The 20124-nt window shown below is 41.4% G+C and overlaps 2 protein-coding genes across 3 annotated transcripts in view; one reads left to right on the plus strand and one right to left on the minus strand.

The window, feature by feature from the left end:
• Positions 1-738: 738 nt before the first annotated feature.
• On the plus strand, positions 739-8632 carry LOC115107126 (zinc finger protein 558-like). 2 transcript variants are annotated; one of them, XM_029630542.2, is made up of 8 exons: positions 739-1092; positions 1284-1480; positions 2287-2391; positions 2502-2597; positions 2931-3041; positions 3219-3339; positions 3447-3728; positions 4351-8632. In XM_029630542.2, exons 1-8 carry the CDS (start codon positions 1059-1061, stop codon positions 5409-5411), a joined length of 2007 nt encoding a protein of 668 aa, XP_029486402.2. In that variant the 5' UTR covers positions 739-1058; the 3' UTR covers positions 5412-8632. The 2 variants fall into 2 exon arrangements, with proteins under 2 accessions (XP_029486402.2, XP_029486403.2); XM_029630543.2 differs by lacking the exon at positions 3447-3728.
• LOC115107127 (ras association domain-containing protein 8-like) overlaps positions 7732-20124 on the minus strand; it is a 33299-nt gene continuing 20906 nt past the window's right edge. Inside the window, exons 3-5 of the mRNA XM_029630545.2 lie at positions 19043-19980; positions 11925-12054; positions 7732-11640 (exon numbers count right to left, since the gene is read on the minus strand). Coding sequence (XP_029486405.1) covers positions 11525-11640; positions 11925-12054; positions 19043-19980 — 1184 coding nt within the window. The 3' untranslated portion in view covers positions 7732-11524. The remainder of the gene's footprint in view (positions 11641-11924; positions 12055-19042; positions 19981-20124) is intronic.

Consider the following 20124-nt stretch of genomic DNA (forward strand, 5'->3'; position numbering starts at 1 on the left):
GGCACAGTCAACTTAGTGTATGTAAACTTCTGACCCACTGGAATTGTGATACCGTGAATTATAAGTGAAATAATCTGTCTGCAAACAATTGTTGGAAAAATGACTTGTGTCATACACAAAGTAGATGTCCTAACCGACTTGCCAAAACTATAGTTTGTTAACAAGAAATTAACAAGATATTTGTGGAGTGGTTGAAAAACTAGTTTTAATGACTCCAACCTAAGTGTATGTAAACTTCCAACTTGAACTGTAACTCATTTCCGTCTTTTAGGGCTACAAGCTGGCGAGCTCTATTGTCATCCATATTAATTAATGTTGATGGATAAGAGGCAGTTCCCCAGAAAACTGCAGATGACTTTGACATCTGTCTGACAAGGTAAGCAGGTTGGACAAGCCTTTTCCACAATGATGAGCTGTCTAATTTTCTTGGTAAGATGGCAGGAGGACAGTAACAGCAATTTTGTTGACATTTGAAACAAAAATATATACCATTAATAATATTTCGTTATAATACATTTTAATTACGGAAGTGGAGCTGTCTCAGTCAGGGTTTGGACTAGGTGGTATACAGGAACAGTTTTGTAGCAGGTTGGGAGAATTAGGCTATTTTAGTGGGCAATATTATAAACCCTCAATTAAACTAAATTATATATTGCAATGACTAAATACAAATAGAATAATATTTGTGGTATGCATCTTTCTTTTTTAAATGAGGACCTTTATTCTGAAGGATTGTTTTTAAACATCACCCGGAAGTACAGTACTTCGTCGATGTCAATTATTTGTTTGTTGTCAGTAAAATCACCGATAGATGAGTAGAATATCTTTGGTAAAAGTAATTGCATGTGTAAATGTTGGCTATCTATAGAAAACGGGTTTAGTTTGCTAGCTAACTAGTATAGTATTAGCTAGCTTGCATGCAGATATCAACCTTTTTAGCCACGTTGTAAGCGCTTAGTGTATATTCTAGGCTTGGTCACTATCTAACCTTACCATCAAACTCTTTAGCTATCTAACAGTAGCTTGTTCCAGTGGCTATTCTTCTTTGCAAACTAGCTATGGATAACATTATTGATCCAGCATCAGAACAAGGTTAGTTTGTGTTAAATGTAGCCAAGTAGCTAAATGTAGAAAAATTATGTCATGACTCATTACATTTTTGTTTTGTTTTTACATGGACCATTCATATATGTCCTATAGCCTACACATCGCTTGTAATATTAACTAGCTGAGTTATGGAATTTATTTGTTTATCTGTTAATTCCTCTTCTCTTCGGTGACAGATCTCCCTTCTTTCTCCTTGCGTCTCCTGGTTCCACCTCTACGCCTGATGTCTGCTTTCATGTGGCAAGTGGCTCAACAACGTAATGTGATGCAATATGGGAAGCTGGAGGAGTTTGTGACTTTTGTGACAGAGATGGTTCCAGAGCTGCTGAGCTCCAGGCAGAGGACCCAACTCATTATAGGACTGAGAGCAAGGGTGAGAGAGGTGGAAATGTTGAGGGTTGGGATGGGAAGAGTCTTAAGATGGAACAAACTATGGGCAGCTACTAGCTGCAACTACTGTACGTCTGTCCTGGTCTGATTAATCAGGCTGTAATACACAATTCATTGGTACATACAGCCTGCAAAATCATGTAAATGTTCATTACAAGCCAGAATGTTGAATAAAATTCTCTGGGGGATTGTCCTTCTGCTATTGCGCCAAAAATGTCTACAGGAAATCATTGTTTACCCAACCTTTTAGAGATATGGTTCAGCACCTTGGTAAAATTTGTTTTACATTGGATATTTGTCATTCTCTCGTCAATAGCTATAGAACCAACCGTTCCAATGTCATGGGAAAATGTATATTCTGAATCAGGGGAGGATGGAGAACAATCCACACCTTTTTGTGTGAATATTTTCATTATTTCTTTCCCCTACAATTCCACACAAAATTCTCCATCCTCCCGATTCAGAATATACAATTTTCATTGTCATGGCAAGATTGGAGAGAAAAAAAATCCAATGTACAATTAACTTTACCTTAGTAGGCCCTAGACAATACTTTCCTGTGGATATTTTATCTAACATTTCAAGCATCTGAAGGACAAACCACACAGACAACTGGTAGAGTAAGTTTACATTTAACTTTATTCAACATTCTGGCTTGTAAGGAACACTTACACAATTTTGCAGGCATTCATTTCAGGCTGTATGTACCAATACATTGTGTATTACAGCCTGATTAATCAGACTGCCCTGGCCCTAGTCCTGCTTTTCACATATCCACCTCTGTTCCAGATGGTTTTAGAGTTGTGTTGCAGTGCGGGCAGAGCTGACCTCCTGACCATCCAGGCCCACCTGGACATAATCCACACTTTGACAGAAAAATCCTTACACAAAGAAGTACGTTAAATAGACAACACTTTATGAATGAGACACTGGAGAACTTTATTTCTGAGGGATACACTCCTGTACATTTGTCAGATGTTTTGTTTGCTTGCACCTAATGACAGAGTCATGGTGATGAATTGGAGGCTTCAGATTCTAACTTTGTGGAGCTAGTCCAAACTCTGCTGGGAGACCCTTCTGAGAGGGAGCATTTCTTCCAGGTGAGGAACTTTTTCTCTAGACTTCTTTATGATCCTTTTGCCTGAATATATTTCTGAAGTAGGCTACCAGTTAAACATCTACTTAGATCAACTGCTCCTCCATTGTTCCCACAATTAAGGGAGGAGGCTGACGACATCAGACCAACTCCTTGAATGGCCTACGCTTGAAGTTTGCACTATTGTGCTTAATGTTTTGAATGTACACACCCTTACATGTGTGTACATTACTCTACTTATACTTGGGATATTGTTTCTCAACAGGTATGCAAGTTTCCAAATAGCTGGAGTGCATCTTTAATGGACCCATTTCATACTAAATTGTCTATTTTACAGGAGGTGTTCCCAGTCCACTATGGCCCTCTGTATGACACAGCGCTGCAGACACTGGTGTGGGAGTTCCTCTCCAGACTGGGGGAGCTGCTGCCTGTACCAGACCTCACGCAGGTACTGAGGAAAACATCTCCGCTCTAAAAGATTGACGGAACATGGCGTAATGTGGCTCTACAGATGAATTTAATGGTGAATCTGGTCATTTCAAAATGTGTCTAAAACCTCAAGTGGCTGGTACAATGTATTTGAACTCTTTATTATGCTGTATTCCCCTTGCCCTGCTCCTCTTAGACAACAGCATGGCTCAGTGCTGCCCCCTCTGTCCTGGAGGAATGTGGACAGACTGTCTTTGACCCTGAACAACTGAAGACAGTGCTGCAGCACCATCAGCGTCATGGAAACATGAACAAGAGTAAGTCTCCTTCCAGATAATGGCTATGAAGTAAATCGTCCAATTGGACACCTCTTGTATTTTTTACTTGGCAATATAGGTGAGTATAACTGATCTCTCCTACCCAGGTCATGCCTCTAAATACACTGCAGATACCATCCTGTCCACACTGTCCCTCCCTCCAAAAATGAGAGTTGTTATTAACTATGAGCCAGACAACTCTGACAATGGGAGGCAATACTCAGATGAATGCATAGATAATGGGGTCTGTGAAAATGAAGACCACAATGAAATCCTGGATGAAAGCACTGATAGATGTTGGGAGGATCTAGGACTGTCAACATCAGAGCAACAGGAGGGTCTGCCACCTGCAGAGACCTCAGTGTTGGTTACTCCAGTACCCTGTGATGGTAAGGAAAATAAAAAAGGTCACTCAACCATTGTTTGACTTATAAAGTATATGAATTACAATGTAACTGCCAAAATAATATAAACACTTCAGTAAATGAGGGATATGAAGTATATTGAAAGCAGGTGCTTCCACACAGGTGTGGTTCTTGATTTAATTAAACAATTAAAGTCACATCATGCTTAGGGTCATGTATAAAAATGCTGGGCAGGCCACTATGGCTATTATGGCCTTCCATGGCTATGCTCCCATCCACAATGCACGAATGGTAACTGAATGGTTTGAGCATGAAAACGATGTTAACTGTGCCATGGCCGTTGGTCACAGATCTCAACCCAATTGAACACTTATGGAATATTATGGTGCCTGAGACAGCATTTTCCACCACCATCAACAAAGGACAAAACTATGGAATTTATTGTGGAAGAATGGTGTCGCATCCCTCCAATAGAGTTCCAGATACTTGTAGAATCTATGCCAAGGTGCCTAACTCGTGGTGGCCCAAAGCCCTTTAAAAAATGTTTATATTGGTGTTTCCTTTAGTTTGTCAGTTACCTGTGTAAAGTAAATATATATATATATGGTGGTTATGTAATCTTATCTCCTGTATTTTCTCCTTACAGAATTTAACTTGGATCATTCTCTCAACGTAATGGTGAATGCTGACGAGCCATCCCAGGTTCTTAACTGCACTCTACCTCCATTCTCTCACGGTGAAGTGGCCAACCTCTGCAAGGACATCAAGACCGACCAAGTAGAAAAGGACAGAAAGCAGGTTGACAAGAATACAAAGGTGGTCAGAAAGGGGGACAAAAAGAATGAGATCAAACAGGTTGACAAGAAAACAAAGGTGGTCAGAAAGGGGGACAAAAATAATGAGATGAAACAGGTTGACAAGAAAACAAAGGTGGTCAGAAAGGGGGACAAAAAGGTTGACACGAAACAAGAGGGATCCCCTGTACCCCAAAACAGGACTCATACATGTGAGTGTGGGAAGGTTTTCAAAAAACCATCACTGCTGACGCTACATATGGGAGTTCACACGATGCCATATCATTGTGACCAGTGTCCCAAACGATATGCTACTCCTGGGGCTCTGAAAAAACACCAGTTACTTCACACAGAAGAAAGACCATTCGCATGTGAACACTGTGACCGGAGGTACAGGAGTGCATATGATCTCAAAGTGCACGTACGCATTCACTCTGGGGAGCGCCGTCACATGTGTACCATCTGTGGTAAGAGGTTTACCCAGCAGTGTGCACTAGTGAGACACATGCGAATGCATGCTGGGGAGAAGAATTACTTATGTAGCATATGTGGTAAGGCATTCCTTAGCTCAGGAGAACTGCGTCTGCATACACGAACGCACACAGGAGAAAACCCCCACACCTGTAAACATTGTGGAAAGGGTTTCAAAGCATCTTGCCATCTTATGGTTCATCTGCGATCTCATACAGGCGAGCGTCCTTACACCTGCACCCAATGCCCCAAGTCTTTCACTACTTCAGACGCTCTTAGAAAGCATGTATATACTCACACTGGGGAGAAACCTCACCGGTGCTCAGAGTGTGGGAAAACATTTACTCAAAGGGGTAATATGGTAAATCATATGAGAAGAGTTCATCGACCGGTTAAGATTCTCCAAAAGCAGTCCAACAGAAAGACAGACAAAGTCTCATAAAAAGATCGAAGAGATCGAAAGAAACCATGTAGGAGTTAATTCCAATGTAAATACTAGTACTATACACATGATTTTTTGTATATCAGATTATCATACTAATAATCATTTCAATAAATTTCTTCAGATTTGTCATGTCTACACATGATATTTGAGACTACAAATAATGATAATGATTTTAGAAGCGGGATTATGATTGACCCAATTTAAACGGTTTAAAAACTTCTTAGGGCTGAGATCCTGTTAATGGGATCGATATGACAACAGCCAGTGAAAGTGCAGGGAGCCAAATTCAAACAGAAATCTCAGTTAAAAATCCTCAAACATACAAGTATCTTATACCATTTTAAAGGTAATCTTCTTGTTAATCCCACCACAGTGTCCGATTTCAAATAGGCTTTACAGCGAAAGCACCACAAACGATTATGTTAGGTCATAATCAAGTCACAGAAAAACAGCCATTTTTCCAGCCAAAGAGTGGAGTCACAAAAATCATAAAGAGAGAATTAATCATTAACCTTTGATGATCTTCATCAGATGACACTCATAGGACTTCATGTTACACAATACATGTATGTTTTGTTTGATAAAGTTCATATTTATATAAAAAAAATCTCAGTATACATTGTTCAGTAGTTCCAAAAACATCCAATGATTTTGCAGAGAGCCACATCAATTTACAGAAATACTCATTATAAATGTTGATGAAAATACAAGTGTTATACATGGAACTTTAGATAAACTTCTCCTTAATGCAACCGCTGTGTCAGATTTCAAAAAAGCTTTACGGAAAAAGCAAACCATGCAATAATCTGAGTACGGCACTCAGAGACCCAACATGCCAAAAAGACATCCGCCATATTGTGCAGTCAACAGAAGTCAGAAATAACATTATAAATATTCACTTATCTGATGATCTTCATCAGAATGCACTCCCAGGAATCCCAGTTCCACAATAAATGTTTGTTTTGTTCGATAATGTCCATCTATGTTAAAATAGCTACTTTTGTTAGCGTGTTTTGTAAACAAATCCAAAGTCACGAAGCGCATTCACTAGGGGCAGACGAAATGTCAAAAAGTTCCGTTACAGTCCGTAGAAACATGTCAAACGATGTATAGAATCAATCTTTAGGATGTTTTTAATATAAATCTTCAATAATGTTCCATCCGGAGAATCCTTTGTCTGTAGAAAAGCAATGGAACGGGAACTACCTCTCACATGAACAAGCGTCACGAGTTTGTGGCACTCTGCCAGACCACTGACTCAAAGAGCCCTTATGAACCCCTCCTTTACAGTAGAAGCCTCAAATAAGTTTCTAAAGACGGTTGACATCTAGTGGACGCCTTAGGAAGTGCAACAGGACCAATATCCCACTGTATCTTCAATTGGGAATGAGTTGAAAATCAACCAACCTCACATTTCCCACTTACTGGTTGGATTTTTCTCTCAGTTTTCTTGCCTGCCATATGAGTTCTGTTATACTCACAGACATCATTCAAACAGTTTTAGAAACTTCAGAGTGTTTTCTATCCAAATATACTAATAATATGCATATATTAGCAACTGGGACTGAGTAGCAGGCACTTTACTCTGGACACCTTATTCATCCAAGCTACTCAATACTGTCCCCAGCCATAAGAATTTAAACCTCCAGATTCCTTTACATTTGTAAAATATGGAGAAACAATGCATCCCCAACTACCTCCAGAGGTTTTCAGGAAGATTTGATCGCATTCGGTTCATGATGTCTTTTTAATTGCCTACACTTCTAAAAATGTGGGCACAATCAGAATGTTGAAAATCAGAACGTATGTTAGAGCAAGGTATAAACGGGCTTGATTCAATCTGTATTGCAGAATGATCACAGAAGATTTGCATTATAGCTCGATTAAAATTTAAAGGCAAAGTTACTGTGTTTGCGGAGACTGCTTTCACGGAAAATGCTGCATATGTCGACTCAATCGGAAATAACCTTTAAATTTGAGCACAGATCTTCTGTGATACAGATTGAATCCAGCCAGTCTATACATTTCTCTCCCAGATTTGCAAAACCAGTGGTGCAAAGTTTGAGGTCCAGGGTTCAAATCCATCTTTTCTTGTTTGTTGGGTTATAGAGATATACAATGACTCAACAAATCTACCAATCCAAGTGGTGCATTAGGATTGTTCCAAGACACAAAATCATGTTTGGACAGACAAAATTGTAGCTTCTAATCCTCTGTTCCTTATTTCTTTACATTAGGTAATATCATTCATTGAATGAGTCAGCTGTGCCATAATATTAGTGCTGCAGGACAACAAAACAATTTCTTGCAGTCAAAGTTCAAATATTGTCTTTTTATTTGAGTTGAAATCCGCTACAACAGAAAACAACACAAGGACAAACTTTCAACACTGGTTTAAATGTATTAAGCATTTCATATTACAATGATGTCATAGACGTGGCAAAGGCATTTCTCTCGGATGTTTGTGGGGAAAAGTAGAACATGACATTCTCATACATGACAGCTCCGTCTGACATGTTGGCAAAGTTTCCTCCCAATCATTTACACTTTGGGCTGGTTTCCCGGACTCATCGTCAGCCTAGTCTTAGACTAAAAACTGTTCACGGGAGATTCTCTCCATTGAACGTTCTTCTCAATCCAAAACTAGGTTTAAGGCTGGATTTAATCCGTATCGCTGAAGAGCTGCGCCACAGAGTTTCTAAACCCAGAGACTTCTGGGAATGCTTGTGAAACAGACCAAGCAAACCAGGCTGGGGTTTGAGAAGTCAATGCGAGAAGTGAAAAATTATGAATTAGTTGTTCTCAATTTAAAGGCAAAACATAGCTTCGAGACAATATCTTAAGTAGTTGAACATGTTATTACTCCAACATCGTGAAAGTGTCAAACTAACACGTTTACATTTTTGTGCCTTTGATTTGAGGCCTGCACATGCGCAGTACGGTGCGAGACGACCGTTAGACCTGATGACGTGTTTCTGCACAGAGCATAGCTAGCCAATGTCGCCATGACATCGCCAACAAGTATGGTCAGGGATTTCTTTTGGAGAAGCAGTTTGCACCTACGTTACTGTCTTTGGCTGCACAATAGAGATGTAAAGGCAATGTTCCCGAGTTTGTGGAGACCACATTCATGGTAAACGCTGCATATGTCGGCCCAATCAGAAATGATAAACATTTAAACTGCACTAGAGCGCTACAGAATGAATCCAGCCCTTAATCTGCGTCTGAAAAACCGTTGATTTCAGATATGTTTACAAAGATGGGCCCTTAAAAGACTTAAGAAAACCATACTCCGTTGGTGCAACATTTAAGAACTGTCCTAATAGATGCGTAGATTAGATTTATTTTTACCCCAAGAGATTTCAGTGCAGAGTCATTCTAGCGAGCAATGACACCCACCATCGCAGATTGTTCAGAAATAGTTTTTTTAGAAACAGTTAAGTTCGGCATTCCTCAAACATTATTTTGTTGAAATTTAATTTTATCTCTGAAAAATTAAGCTAATTGATTGCACCCAAATTGGCCATTTAAATGTATAGGATTCCGATAAAATTCAATAAACAAAGTACCCAACATCCAATTTGGACCAAAAATATGAATTGGTAGGAAGAAGTTTGGTCCAGACGTTGGGTACTTTGTTTATTGAATATTATCTGAATCTTATGAATTCAAATGGACAATTGGAGTAATTCTTAATTTCTCAGATTATATTCTATTTCAACAAAATAATGTTTCAGGAATGCTAATCGTATCAGTTACTCACTACTGAAACGATTTCAGAAAAATCTTGAGATTGGTGTCGAAATCCTCTTGCGCTTTTTGTGGTGGAACGACCCTGCATCTTTGGGCATTTAGTGGTAAGTTGTGTCTAATAACCACCAAAAGATGGGGCACTTTTTAGGGTTTAAAACCCCTATTTGTTTACGGTTTGCATTTCGATGTCCTCTGACCTATTCTGACGTGTGAATGCACTGGTCTGGGACCAAGACATGCCACTAGAAGACAGCCATGCAGTCAGTAACATACACTGTGATAAACATTATACTTCCATACTTATAACTCCACTATCATCGTAAGCCTCTGGTCATTTCAACAATACAAAAACATCAATGAAACCAAGCCATCAGTGCATGCACCAAGCTGTCCACAGAGTAGCAGGATAAAACCAAAGTTAATTCATTTTACGTACAACTATTGTCTTTGTCAGCATTATGCATTCTTTTAAATATTGTAAAAATATTCCAATACTATGTACCGTAGTGATTATTTACAATTCAGTAAGGCATGCTAGTCTCTGCTGTGTAAGTTGTTAAGAGCCATTATTCTTGTGTTAGTGGTTTACATTTCGGCGACACAGCTCAACCCTTCTTCATGATCCAAACTAGGACATCAATAATACTGAATGGAACAAGCTTTAGGTCAGCCTGTTGACCTTGACGTGCGTCCACCAGCTTTGCTGTTGGTGGGTTCCCTGGTATCGACTAGTCCACAACCAAATAACAACCTCTTATCTCACACAGTCCTCTCCACGAGGCTGAAGAGCCACAGAGTGGAGTTTGATCTATTGACAGATACAGTCCAATAACAATTCTCACCATTACAAATGCATCACTTTTAAAGTGGAGGCAGATAGTGGCCCCTGTAAAGGTATTTACAGAGCATGTTCTGTTTTAACAAATTAAGTACATTCAGGTTGACCACTACCAATCACATTGTCTAACTTGCTTTGGTTCATGTGAGACATCTTTTTAACTTCATAAAAATGATTAGCCATGTAAGACAATAGACAAACCCACAATTCTTCAAGAGGTTACAAATGAGAAAAGAAAACCATAGAACACAAACAAGACATTATCTATAAAAACTATGTGGTAAGTACAAATTCTACAGGCCCTTCCAAAGTAAAAGTGCAACGGTAAACTTACAGCATACTAAAAGATTCCAATGATGAAAGTGAGTAACCACATAAATTGCATAATGTAACATTTTTGCATGTATAATCAATATGAAATGACCAACATTAAGATCCTAGCTAAATGTTTTGTGAGATGTATTCTGCCACCCAGTGGCAGACCAGATTCTACAGCTATTGACATCAGTCACACAAAAAAACATAATCACAAAACTTATCAACAATTAGTCACTAGACTGCTGTGTTGACAATAAATGGTGCATCAGATCTCTGGAGCATAGCTGCCATGTCTATAAGTATCTGTTATAACAGCCTTTACTGTTCTTAAAGTCTTAAACAGAAAAATTGTTCTAATAAGGCAGTCAGATATGGCTCTGCTACACACCACAGGTCTCACACAAGGTGGCCTATCTGTGTAAAATATGGTTTTCTGACCCATTCTGTTTCTGTAACAAATGGCCATTAGACTTTTGAGACCTCTGTCTTTGTAAATCATGGTTGTCGGAAGATATTTTAATTTCCTCTATATCGCCTGATCTCCAAGGGACTTTCTACAGTCTCAACCCCTACAAACATCTGGATTTCCTCATGGTTGGCCAGGGCCAGGGGCAGCAGTGGACTCTTTAGTTAAGTCATCACATGACTGTGATTGTGCACCATTCGCTTGCTATATGATGGTAACAGGGTGCTAGGTGGTGTTAATACCATATTTCTCACATCTACTCAGGAGATGGAGAAGTGCACAGAGGTGAGGCTAAAACTTTGTTTGAAATTGGGCCTTCTGTACCTCAAAAGATGCTATGATTTTCAAACAGTCATGCAAGGACATGGTCGAGCTCTCCACCAGTGGCAGAACAGCCAAAACGAGGCAAACATTCTAAATCCTATAGTCTTGACAAAACTGTTGGGGGTCTCTGTTCTTGTGGAAGATGGAGAAAACTCAGCAGAGAGAAGGAAGGATGGCATTGTGGGAGGACAGAGGAGGCTAGTGGGATGAGCTGCCGGCGCAAGTGCTCATTGTAATGGTTGGTACCATTCCAGCCATTACATTGAGCCTGTCCTCCTATAGCTCCTCCCACCAGCCTCCTCTGGTGGAGCTACAATGGAGATGATAAGAGATGGATCCTCCAGGGGAGAAGCTGACTGAACTCCAGCAGAGGGTCACTGATAGTAGCCAGCAGAAGGTAAAGGTCAGGGGTCAGACGTAGATGCCTTCAGGGTTGAGGCCTGAAGACACTGGACTCTGCAGAGTCCGGAGGTCACTGGGGAGGAGGCGGGAGGAGCCCAGCCGTTTCAGTGAGCCTGATTGGAGGTCTGGAGAGAGGGGAGGAGGAATTCATCAAAGTCTACATTAAGTAGTATTTTTTATTTTAAATTATACCTCTTTACTTTCAGGTTGAGCAGTTAGTGTGTAGATTGGACTGTGGCGTGACAAAACGTAACATTACTAGCCAAATAAAGAGCTTTACAAAAACCTGACATGGTGTACTAACTTCCACTAGGGGGTAGTGTTGGATAATACAGTAATGTTTGAAATGTCTGAGCCAAGATTGGGCAAAAACATTCTGACTAGGATGCTTTGTAATGCTTGTGTGTACCGGTCTTATTCTTCGGGTCTTTGGGCTGGGCTGGTAGAACGGTGACCTTGGTGCCCGTCTGATGGATGAACTGCTGAAGGTTCACCTGTCTCAGCTCCCTGGTCAACTGCTCCAACTCCTGCTCCTTCTCCTGCAACAAACAACCACTCAACTAGTCATTTACTTGCCCTGCAGTTTCTACTGTCAGTTCCACTTCCCTGTATACTTGGTTTGTCCACTGATGGGGGCCCGCCTGGCCACTCGTGCCTAACAAGCAACTTTATAGATTCATACGATGTTTAAAATATTATACTTTTCTCTTGTGGAATGTTATTCCTTTACATTTAAGGCTATTTGCAGGTGGAATTGTTGCATTGAGAAGAACATTTAAAATCAGGCAGTTTACCGTTACATACATGTTGCAGGTTGTTAAACCCACTAATAAAGGATCAGTTTTCTAGGGCCCAGAAAGGAAGAGTTGGTTCAAGGGAACGAGTCATGTAAGTCTGGTCGAGTAGATCTGCAGTTCTTTTCAGGCCTCAACATCACCAGTTGTATATAAAACTCACCACCCGTATCCTTAAAAATACATTTTTACCTCACGCCCACACTGGGTGCATTTAGACAGGCAGTCCAATTCTGAGATTTTTTCAGGGTGGAGTACATATAGGCTGGGTTTAGACAGGCAGCCAATACTGATCTTATTTTCACTCATTGGTCTTTTGACAAATCAGATCAGCCATGATAAAGAGCTGATGTGAAAAGATCAGTTTTAATTGGTCAAAAGACCAATAAGTGAAAAGAAGATCAGTATTGGCTGCCTGTCAAAACACAGCCTATATGGTGTACTCCACCCTGTAAGTAAACATTACATCATGAGGACTAATAAGAGGCCTCCAAAATGTTCCTACTAAAAACACAGGGCCCTTTTCAATCAAACACAGTAACTTCAAAAACATTTGTCCCAAGCAGTGATAAACGATGCTTGAAGTAATAAAACAGTTCTGTTTCATTGTAAACATGGTTTTGTCAAGTCGGAAGTTTACATACACTTGGGTTGGAGTCATTATAACTCGTTTTTCAACCACTCCACAAATTTCTTGTAAAGAAACTATAGTTTTGGCAAATTGGTTAGGACATCTACTTTGTGCATGACACAAGTAATTATTCCAACAGGTGATTACAGACAGATTATTTATTAAGTATCACAATTCCAGTGGGTCAGAAGTTTACATACAATAAGTTGACTGTGCCTTTAAACAGCTTGGAAAATTCCAGAAAATGTCATGGCTTTAGAAGCTTCTGTTAGGCTAATTGACATCATTTGAGTCAATTGGAGGTGTACCTGTGGATGTATTTCAAGGCCTACCTTCCAACTCAGTGCCTCTTTGCTTGACATCATGGGAAAATCAAAAGAAATCAGCCAAGACCTCAGAAAAAAAATTGTAGATGGAGACCTCCACAAGTCTGGTTCATCCTTGGGAGCAATTTCCAAACGCCTGAAGGTACCACGTTCATCTGTACAAATAATAGTACGTAAGTATAAACACCATGGGACCATGCAGCCATCATACCACTCAGGAAGGAGACGCGTTCTGTCTCCTAGAGACAAATGTACTTTGGTGCAAAAACTGCAAATCAATCCCAGAACAACAGCAAAGGACCTTGTGAAGATGCTGGAGGAAACAGGTACAAAAGTATCTATATCCACAGTAAAACGAGTCCTATAAATTGACATAACCTGAAAGGACGGTCAGCAAGGAAGAAGGCACTGCTCCAAAACTACTATAAAAAAGACAGACTACGGTTTGCAGCTGTACATGGGGACAAAGATCGTATTTTTGGAGAAATGTCCTCTGGTCTGATGAAACAAAAATAGAACTGTTTGGCCATAATGATCATCGTTATGTTTGGAGGAAAAAGGGGGAGGCTTGCAAGCCGAAGAACACCATCCCAACCGTGAAGCACGGGGATGGCAGCATCATGTTGTGGGGGTGCTTTGCTGCAGGAGGGAGTGGTGCACTTCACAAAATAGATGGCATCATGAGGCAGGAAAATTATGTGGATATATTGAAGCAACATCTCAAGACATCAGTCAGGAAGTTAAAGCTTGGTCGCAATTGGGTCTTCCAAATGGACAATGACCCCAAGCATACTTTCAAAGTTGTGGCAAAATGGCTTTAAGGAAACAAAGTCAAGGTATTGGAGTGGCCATCACAAGGCTCTGACCTCAATCCCATAGAAAATTTGTGGGCAGAACTGAAAAAGAGTGTGCGAGCAAGGAGGCCTACAAACCTGACTCAGTTACACCAGCTCTGTCAGGAGGAATGGTCCAAAATTCTCCCAACTTATTTTGGGAAGCTTGTGGAAGGCTACCTGAAACGTTTCACCAAGGTTAAACAATTTAAAGGCAATGCTACCAAATACTAATTGAGTGTATGTAAACTTCTGACCCACTGGGAATGTAATGAAAGAAATAAAAGCTGAAATAAATAATTCTCTCTACTATTATTCTGACATTTCACATTCTTAAAATAAAGTGTCGATCCTAACTGGCCTAACACAGGGAATTTTTACGTGGATTAACTTCTTCGAGATAGGGGGCGCTCTTTTAATTTTTGGATAAAAAACATTCCCGTTTTAAACAAGATATTTTGTCATGAAAAGATGCTCGACTATGCATGTAATTGACAGCTTTGGAAATAAAAAACTCTGACGTTTCCAAAACTGCAAAGATATTATCTGTGAGTGCCCCAGAACTAATGCTACAGGCGAAACCAAGATGAAATGTCATACAGGAAATGGTCCAGATTTTGAATGCCCTGTGTTCCAATGTCTCCTTATATGGCTGTGAATGAGCCTGCACTTTCTGTCGTTTCCCCAAGGTGTCTGCAGCATTGTGACGTATTTGTAGGCATTTACATTTACCAGGTGTCCGCCCGGTGTCCTCCGTCAAAATTATTGCGTAATCTCCAGGTCCATGCGCGTTCCATTTTCTTCAGAAGAGAAACCAAACTGCCACGAATGATTTATCGTCGATAGATATGTGAAAAACACCTTGAGGATTGATTCTAAACAACGTTTGCCATGTTTCTGTCGATATTATGGAGTTCATTTGGAAAAAAGTTTGCGTTGTAATGACTTAATTTTCGGGGTTTTTCTTACCCAAACGTGATGAACAAAACGGAGCGATTTGTCCTACACAAATAATATTTTTGGAAAAACTGAACATTTGCTATCTAACTGAGAGTCTCCTCATTGAAAACATCTTCAAAGGTAAATTATTTTATTTGAATGCTTTTCTTGTTTTTGTGAAAATGTTGCACGCTGAATGCTAGGATTAATGCTATGCTAGGCTATCAATACTCTTACACAAATGCTTGTTTAACTATGGTTCAAAGGCATATTTTGAAAATCTGAGATGACAGTGTTGTTAACAAAAGGCTAAGCTTGAGAGCTAATATATTTATTTCATTTCATTTGCGATTTTCATGAATAGTTAACGTTCCGTTATGCTAATGAGCTTGCAGCGATAATTACACTCCTGGATACAGGTTTTTTTCGTAGCCAAACGTGATGAACAAAACGGAGCGATTTGCCCTACACAAATCATCTTTTTGGAAAAACTGAACATTTGCTATCTAACTGAGAGTCTCCTCATTGAAAACATCTGAAGTTCTTCAAAGGTAAATGATTTTATTTGAATGCTTTTCTTGTTTTTGTGAAAATGTTGCATGCTGAATGCTAGGCTTAATGCTATGCTAGGCTATCAATACTCTTACACAAATGCTTGTTTAGCTATGGTTCAAAAGCATATTTTGAAAATCTGAGATGACAGTGTTGTTAACAAAAGGCTAAGCTTGAGAGCAAATATATTTATTTCATTTCATTTGCGATTTTCATGAATAGTTAACGTTGCGTTATGGTAATGAGCTTGAGGCTATAAATAGGATCCCGGATACGGGATTGCTCGTCGCAACAGGTTAAATGTCAGGAATTGTTAAACTCTTCAGTCGACCCTCTACTTTTTTGAACATTTTGTTAAAAATCGCGCAACATTTCAGCGCCCTGCTACTCATGCCAGGAATATAGTACGTTCATATGGTTAGAATGTGTGGATAGGAAACCCTCGGACGTTTTTAAAACTGGTTAAATCACGACTGTGGCTATTACATAACGTGCGTTACATCGGAAAGCGCAGGAAAACCTGATCACAGAAAATGGAAATAAATATCCTTGCGCCACTTCCAGCAATTGTTAACAGTGAGCCGAATTAGATAAGACCGAGCATTCAACTCCCACAGCATCCCCATGTTGTCGAGAGTCTTGTGAATTTAATCATCTTTGATTCTTGGTTGAACCGAAAGAGGGGCACCGCTTACATCCGGTCTCCGCCCAGATCATTCCGGAAGAGCTCTCTCCTGAAATTTTTTCCAAGACGACAGCTAATGATATTTACATCGCCTACGGATGATTTTTATCGCTTATTAACGTTTACTAATACCTAAAGTAGCATTACAAACGTATTTCGAAGTGTTTTGTGAAAGTTTATCGTCTACTTTTTGAATTTTAAAAAATTACGTTACGTTGTGAAATCGCTGTTTTTTTCGTTTATCACACAGTCTACATATAACGATATCTTGGCTTTATATGGCCCGATTTAATCGAAATAAAGACCCAATAGTGTTTATGGGACATCTAGGAGTGCCAACAAAGAAGATGGTGAAAGGTAATGACTGTTTTCTATTTTATTGTGCGGTTTGTGTAACGCCGAAATGCTAATTATTTTGTTTACGTCCCCTGCTGTGCTTTTCTGTTGTAGTGTATTGGTGCATGCTATCAGATAATAGCTTCTCATGCTGTCGCCGAAAAGCGTTTTAAAAATCGGACTTGTTGCCTGGATTCACAACGAGTGTAGCTTTAATTTGATACCCTGCATGTGTATTTTAATGAACTTTTGAGTTTTAACTAATACTTTTAGCATTTAGCGTAGCGCATTTGCATTTCCAGAGCTCTAGTTGGGACGCAAGCGTCCCAAGTAGAGGCAACAGGTTAAACTGAGTATAAATCTATTTGGCTAAGGTATGTAAACTTGTGACTTCAACTGTGTGTATTTACACTGTTCAAAAAAATAAAGGGAACACTTAAACAACACAATGTAACTCCAAGTCAATTACACTTCTGTGAAATCAAACTCTCCACTTAGGAAGCAACACTGATTGACAATCAATTTCACAAGCTGTTGTCCAAATGGAATAGACAACAGGTGGAAATTATAGGCAATTAGCAAGACACCCCCAATAAAGGAGTGGTTCTGCAGGTGGGGACCACAGACCACTTCTCAGTTCCTATGCTTCCTGGCTGATGTTTTGGTCACTTTTAAATGCTTGCGGTGCTTTCACTTTAGTGGTAGCATGAGATGGAGTCTACAACCCACACAAGTGGCTCAGGTAGTGCAGCTCATCCAGGATTGCACATCAATGCGAGCTATGGCAAGAAGGTTTGCTGTGTCTGTCAGCGTAGTGTCCAGAGCATGGAGGTGCTACCAGGAGACAGCACAGTACATCAGGAGACGTGGAGGAGGCCGTAGGAGGGCAACAACCCAGCAGCAGGACCGCTACCTCCACCTTTGTGCAAGGAGGAGCAGGAGGAGCACTGCCAGAGCCCTGCAAAATGACCTCCAGCAGGCCACAAATGTGCATATGTCTGCTCAAACGGTCAGAAACAGGCTCCATGAGGGTGGTATGCGGGCCCGACGTCCACAGGTGGGGGTTGTGCTTACAGTCCAACACCGTGCAGGACGTTTTTCATTTGCCAGAGAACACCAAGATTGGCAAATTCGCCACTGGCGCCCTGTGCTCTTCACAAATGAAAGCAGGTTCACACTGAGCACATGTGACAGAGAGTCTGGAGACGCCGTGGAGAACGTTCTGCTGCCTGCAACATCCTCCAGCATGACCGGTTTGGCGGGGGTCATTCATGGTGTGGGGTGGCATTTCTTTGGGGAGCCGCACAGCCCTCCATGTGCTCGCCAGAGGTAGCCTGACTGCCATTAGGTACCGAGATGAGATCCTCAGACCCCTTGTGAGACCACATGCTGGTGCGGTTGGCCCTGGGTTCCTCATAATGCAAGACAATGATAGACCTCATGTGGCTGGAGTGTGTCAGCAGTTCCTGCAAGAGGAAGGCATTGATGCTATGGACTGGCCCGCCCATTCCCCAGACCTGAATCCAATTGAGCATATCTGGGACATCATGTCTCGCTCCATCCACCAACGCCACGTTTTACCACAGACTGTCCAGGAGTTGGCGGATGCTTTAGTCCAGGTCTGGGAGGAGATCCCTCAGGAGACCATCCGCCACCATGCCCAGGCGTTGTAGGGAGGTCATACAGGCACGTGGAGGCCACACACACTACTGAGCCTCATTTTGACTTGTTTTAAGGACATTACATCAAAGTTGGATCAGCCTGTTGTGTGGTTTTCCACTTTAATTTTGAGTGTGACTCCAAATCCAGACCTCCATGGGTTGATAAATTTGATTTCCATTGATAATTTTTATGTGATTTTGTTGTCAGCACATTCAACTATGTAAAGAAAAAAGTATTAAATAAGAATATTTCATTCATTCAGATCTAGGATGTGTTATTTTAGTGTTCCCTTTATTTTTTTGAGCAGTGTATATATGGTACCAGTCAAAAGTTTGGAACACCAACTCATTCCTGTGTATTTCTTTATTTTTACTATTTTCTACATTGTAGAATAATAGTGAAGACATCAAAACTATGACATAACACATATGGAATAATGTAGTAACCAAAAAAAGTGTTTAATAAATGTATATTTGAGATTCTTCAAAGTAGCCACCCTTCTTCGCCTTGATAACAGCTTTGCACACTCTGGTACTGTATATGTTCCAGATGGTCTTACTTCATTATAATTTTTTTCTGCAAAAGGTATCATCACAGTATAATCCCCATCATCCATTTTATATAAGGTGTTTGTGTGTCTTCCAATCAATGATAAATGTTGTTTTCAAACCCATTTTGATAAATGTTGTTTTCAACCCTATTTTGCAGAATTTGTGGTGTATGTACAATCACTGTTTTCCTATACATTTTTCCTTATACCAAAGCTCACCTGTAGTTTCTTGCTGGACTGTCCAAGTGAGCGGTCCACAGCCCTGCAGCTGCTCTCTAGCTGCACGCTGTGTTGAACCTGCTGCTCCAGCTCCGCCCTGACCTTCCCCAGCTGGGCCCGGGCCTCCTCCTCGTCCACCTGCCTGCTCTGCTCAGTCTCCTGCTCCAGGCCAGCCTCCATGCCCTGGATACGGGTCAGGTACTCCCCCATCCGGGCTTCACACTCCCGCACCCGTCCAATCAGCTCCTGGAGCTGCTCTCTCAGCTGCCGCTCGCTCTCCTGCTCGATCTGCAGCTCGTTCTGCCAGAACTCCTCCTCGGACATCTCCACCTCGTTCCTCCGCAGCTGCTGCTCCAGACGCGCCAGCTCCTCCTCCAGCACGCCAATGCCCTCCTGACCCTCGATGCACACACTACCATCACCGCTTTCCCAGCCGTGTAGCTCCGCCTCACAGCCCTGCAACCGGCTCTCTAGTAGTTGGAGCTTGTCCTTCTGCAGCTGGACCAGGCGCACCAGCTCCCGGGCTGGACGGAGGGGCACAGACACCACCCCCCTGCCCTGGTTCAGTGCTCTCTGCTGCTGCTTGGCCTCGGCATCTCTGCCCTTCCCAAAAATATCCCTCAAGCCCTTGGCCCCAGCCGTGAAGGTGAGGGACTTACGTTTGGGATCCCGACGCTTGAGTGAGCGGTCATTGGCCGACGGGCGCAGCTTGGCCAGAGGAGGCAGGCTCTGGCGGTAGAGGCCGCGCACGGGCACACGGGATGTGCCGTCGGAGTTGGGACGTTCGCTGAGGGAGGGGCCGGTGCGCTGGAGAACCAACTGCACGTCGCTGGCATACTGGCCCCACATGTTGAGGGACACCACAGGGTTCTCATGAGGAGCCAAGTGGCGTTCCGTCTCCCGCCATCTCTCGATCAACGTGTACCTGCCAGTGCGCCCTGCAAAAGAGTGAAATAATGATTTGATCAGATTAATTCATTGGAGCTTTACTAAGTAACTGGGCTTAGATGACCAATGTACAGTAGTCACACGGCAACGTTGTTTGCTATTTCTTGCCAAATACCAGCCGGTGACCAGTTACA

This window comes from Oncorhynchus nerka, linkage group LG23, assembly GCF_034236695.1.
Source record: "Oncorhynchus nerka isolate Pitt River linkage group LG23, Oner_Uvic_2.0, whole genome shotgun sequence".
In the NCBI taxonomy this organism is placed as follows: Eukaryota; Metazoa; Chordata; class Actinopteri; order Salmoniformes; family Salmonidae; genus Oncorhynchus; species Oncorhynchus nerka.

Coding starts and splice junctions, on each gene's coding strand:
- LOC115107126 (XM_029630542.2), top strand. CDS start 1,059: ATGGATAACATTATTGATCCAGCATCAGAACAAG. Junction 2,392..2,501: donor AAAAATCCTTACACAAAGAA/GTACGTTAAATA, acceptor ACCTAATGACAG/AGTCATGGTGATGAATTGGA. Junction 3,340..3,446: donor TCATGGAAACATGAACAAGA/GTAAGTCTCCTT, acceptor TCTCCTACCCAG/GTCATGCCTCTAAATACACT.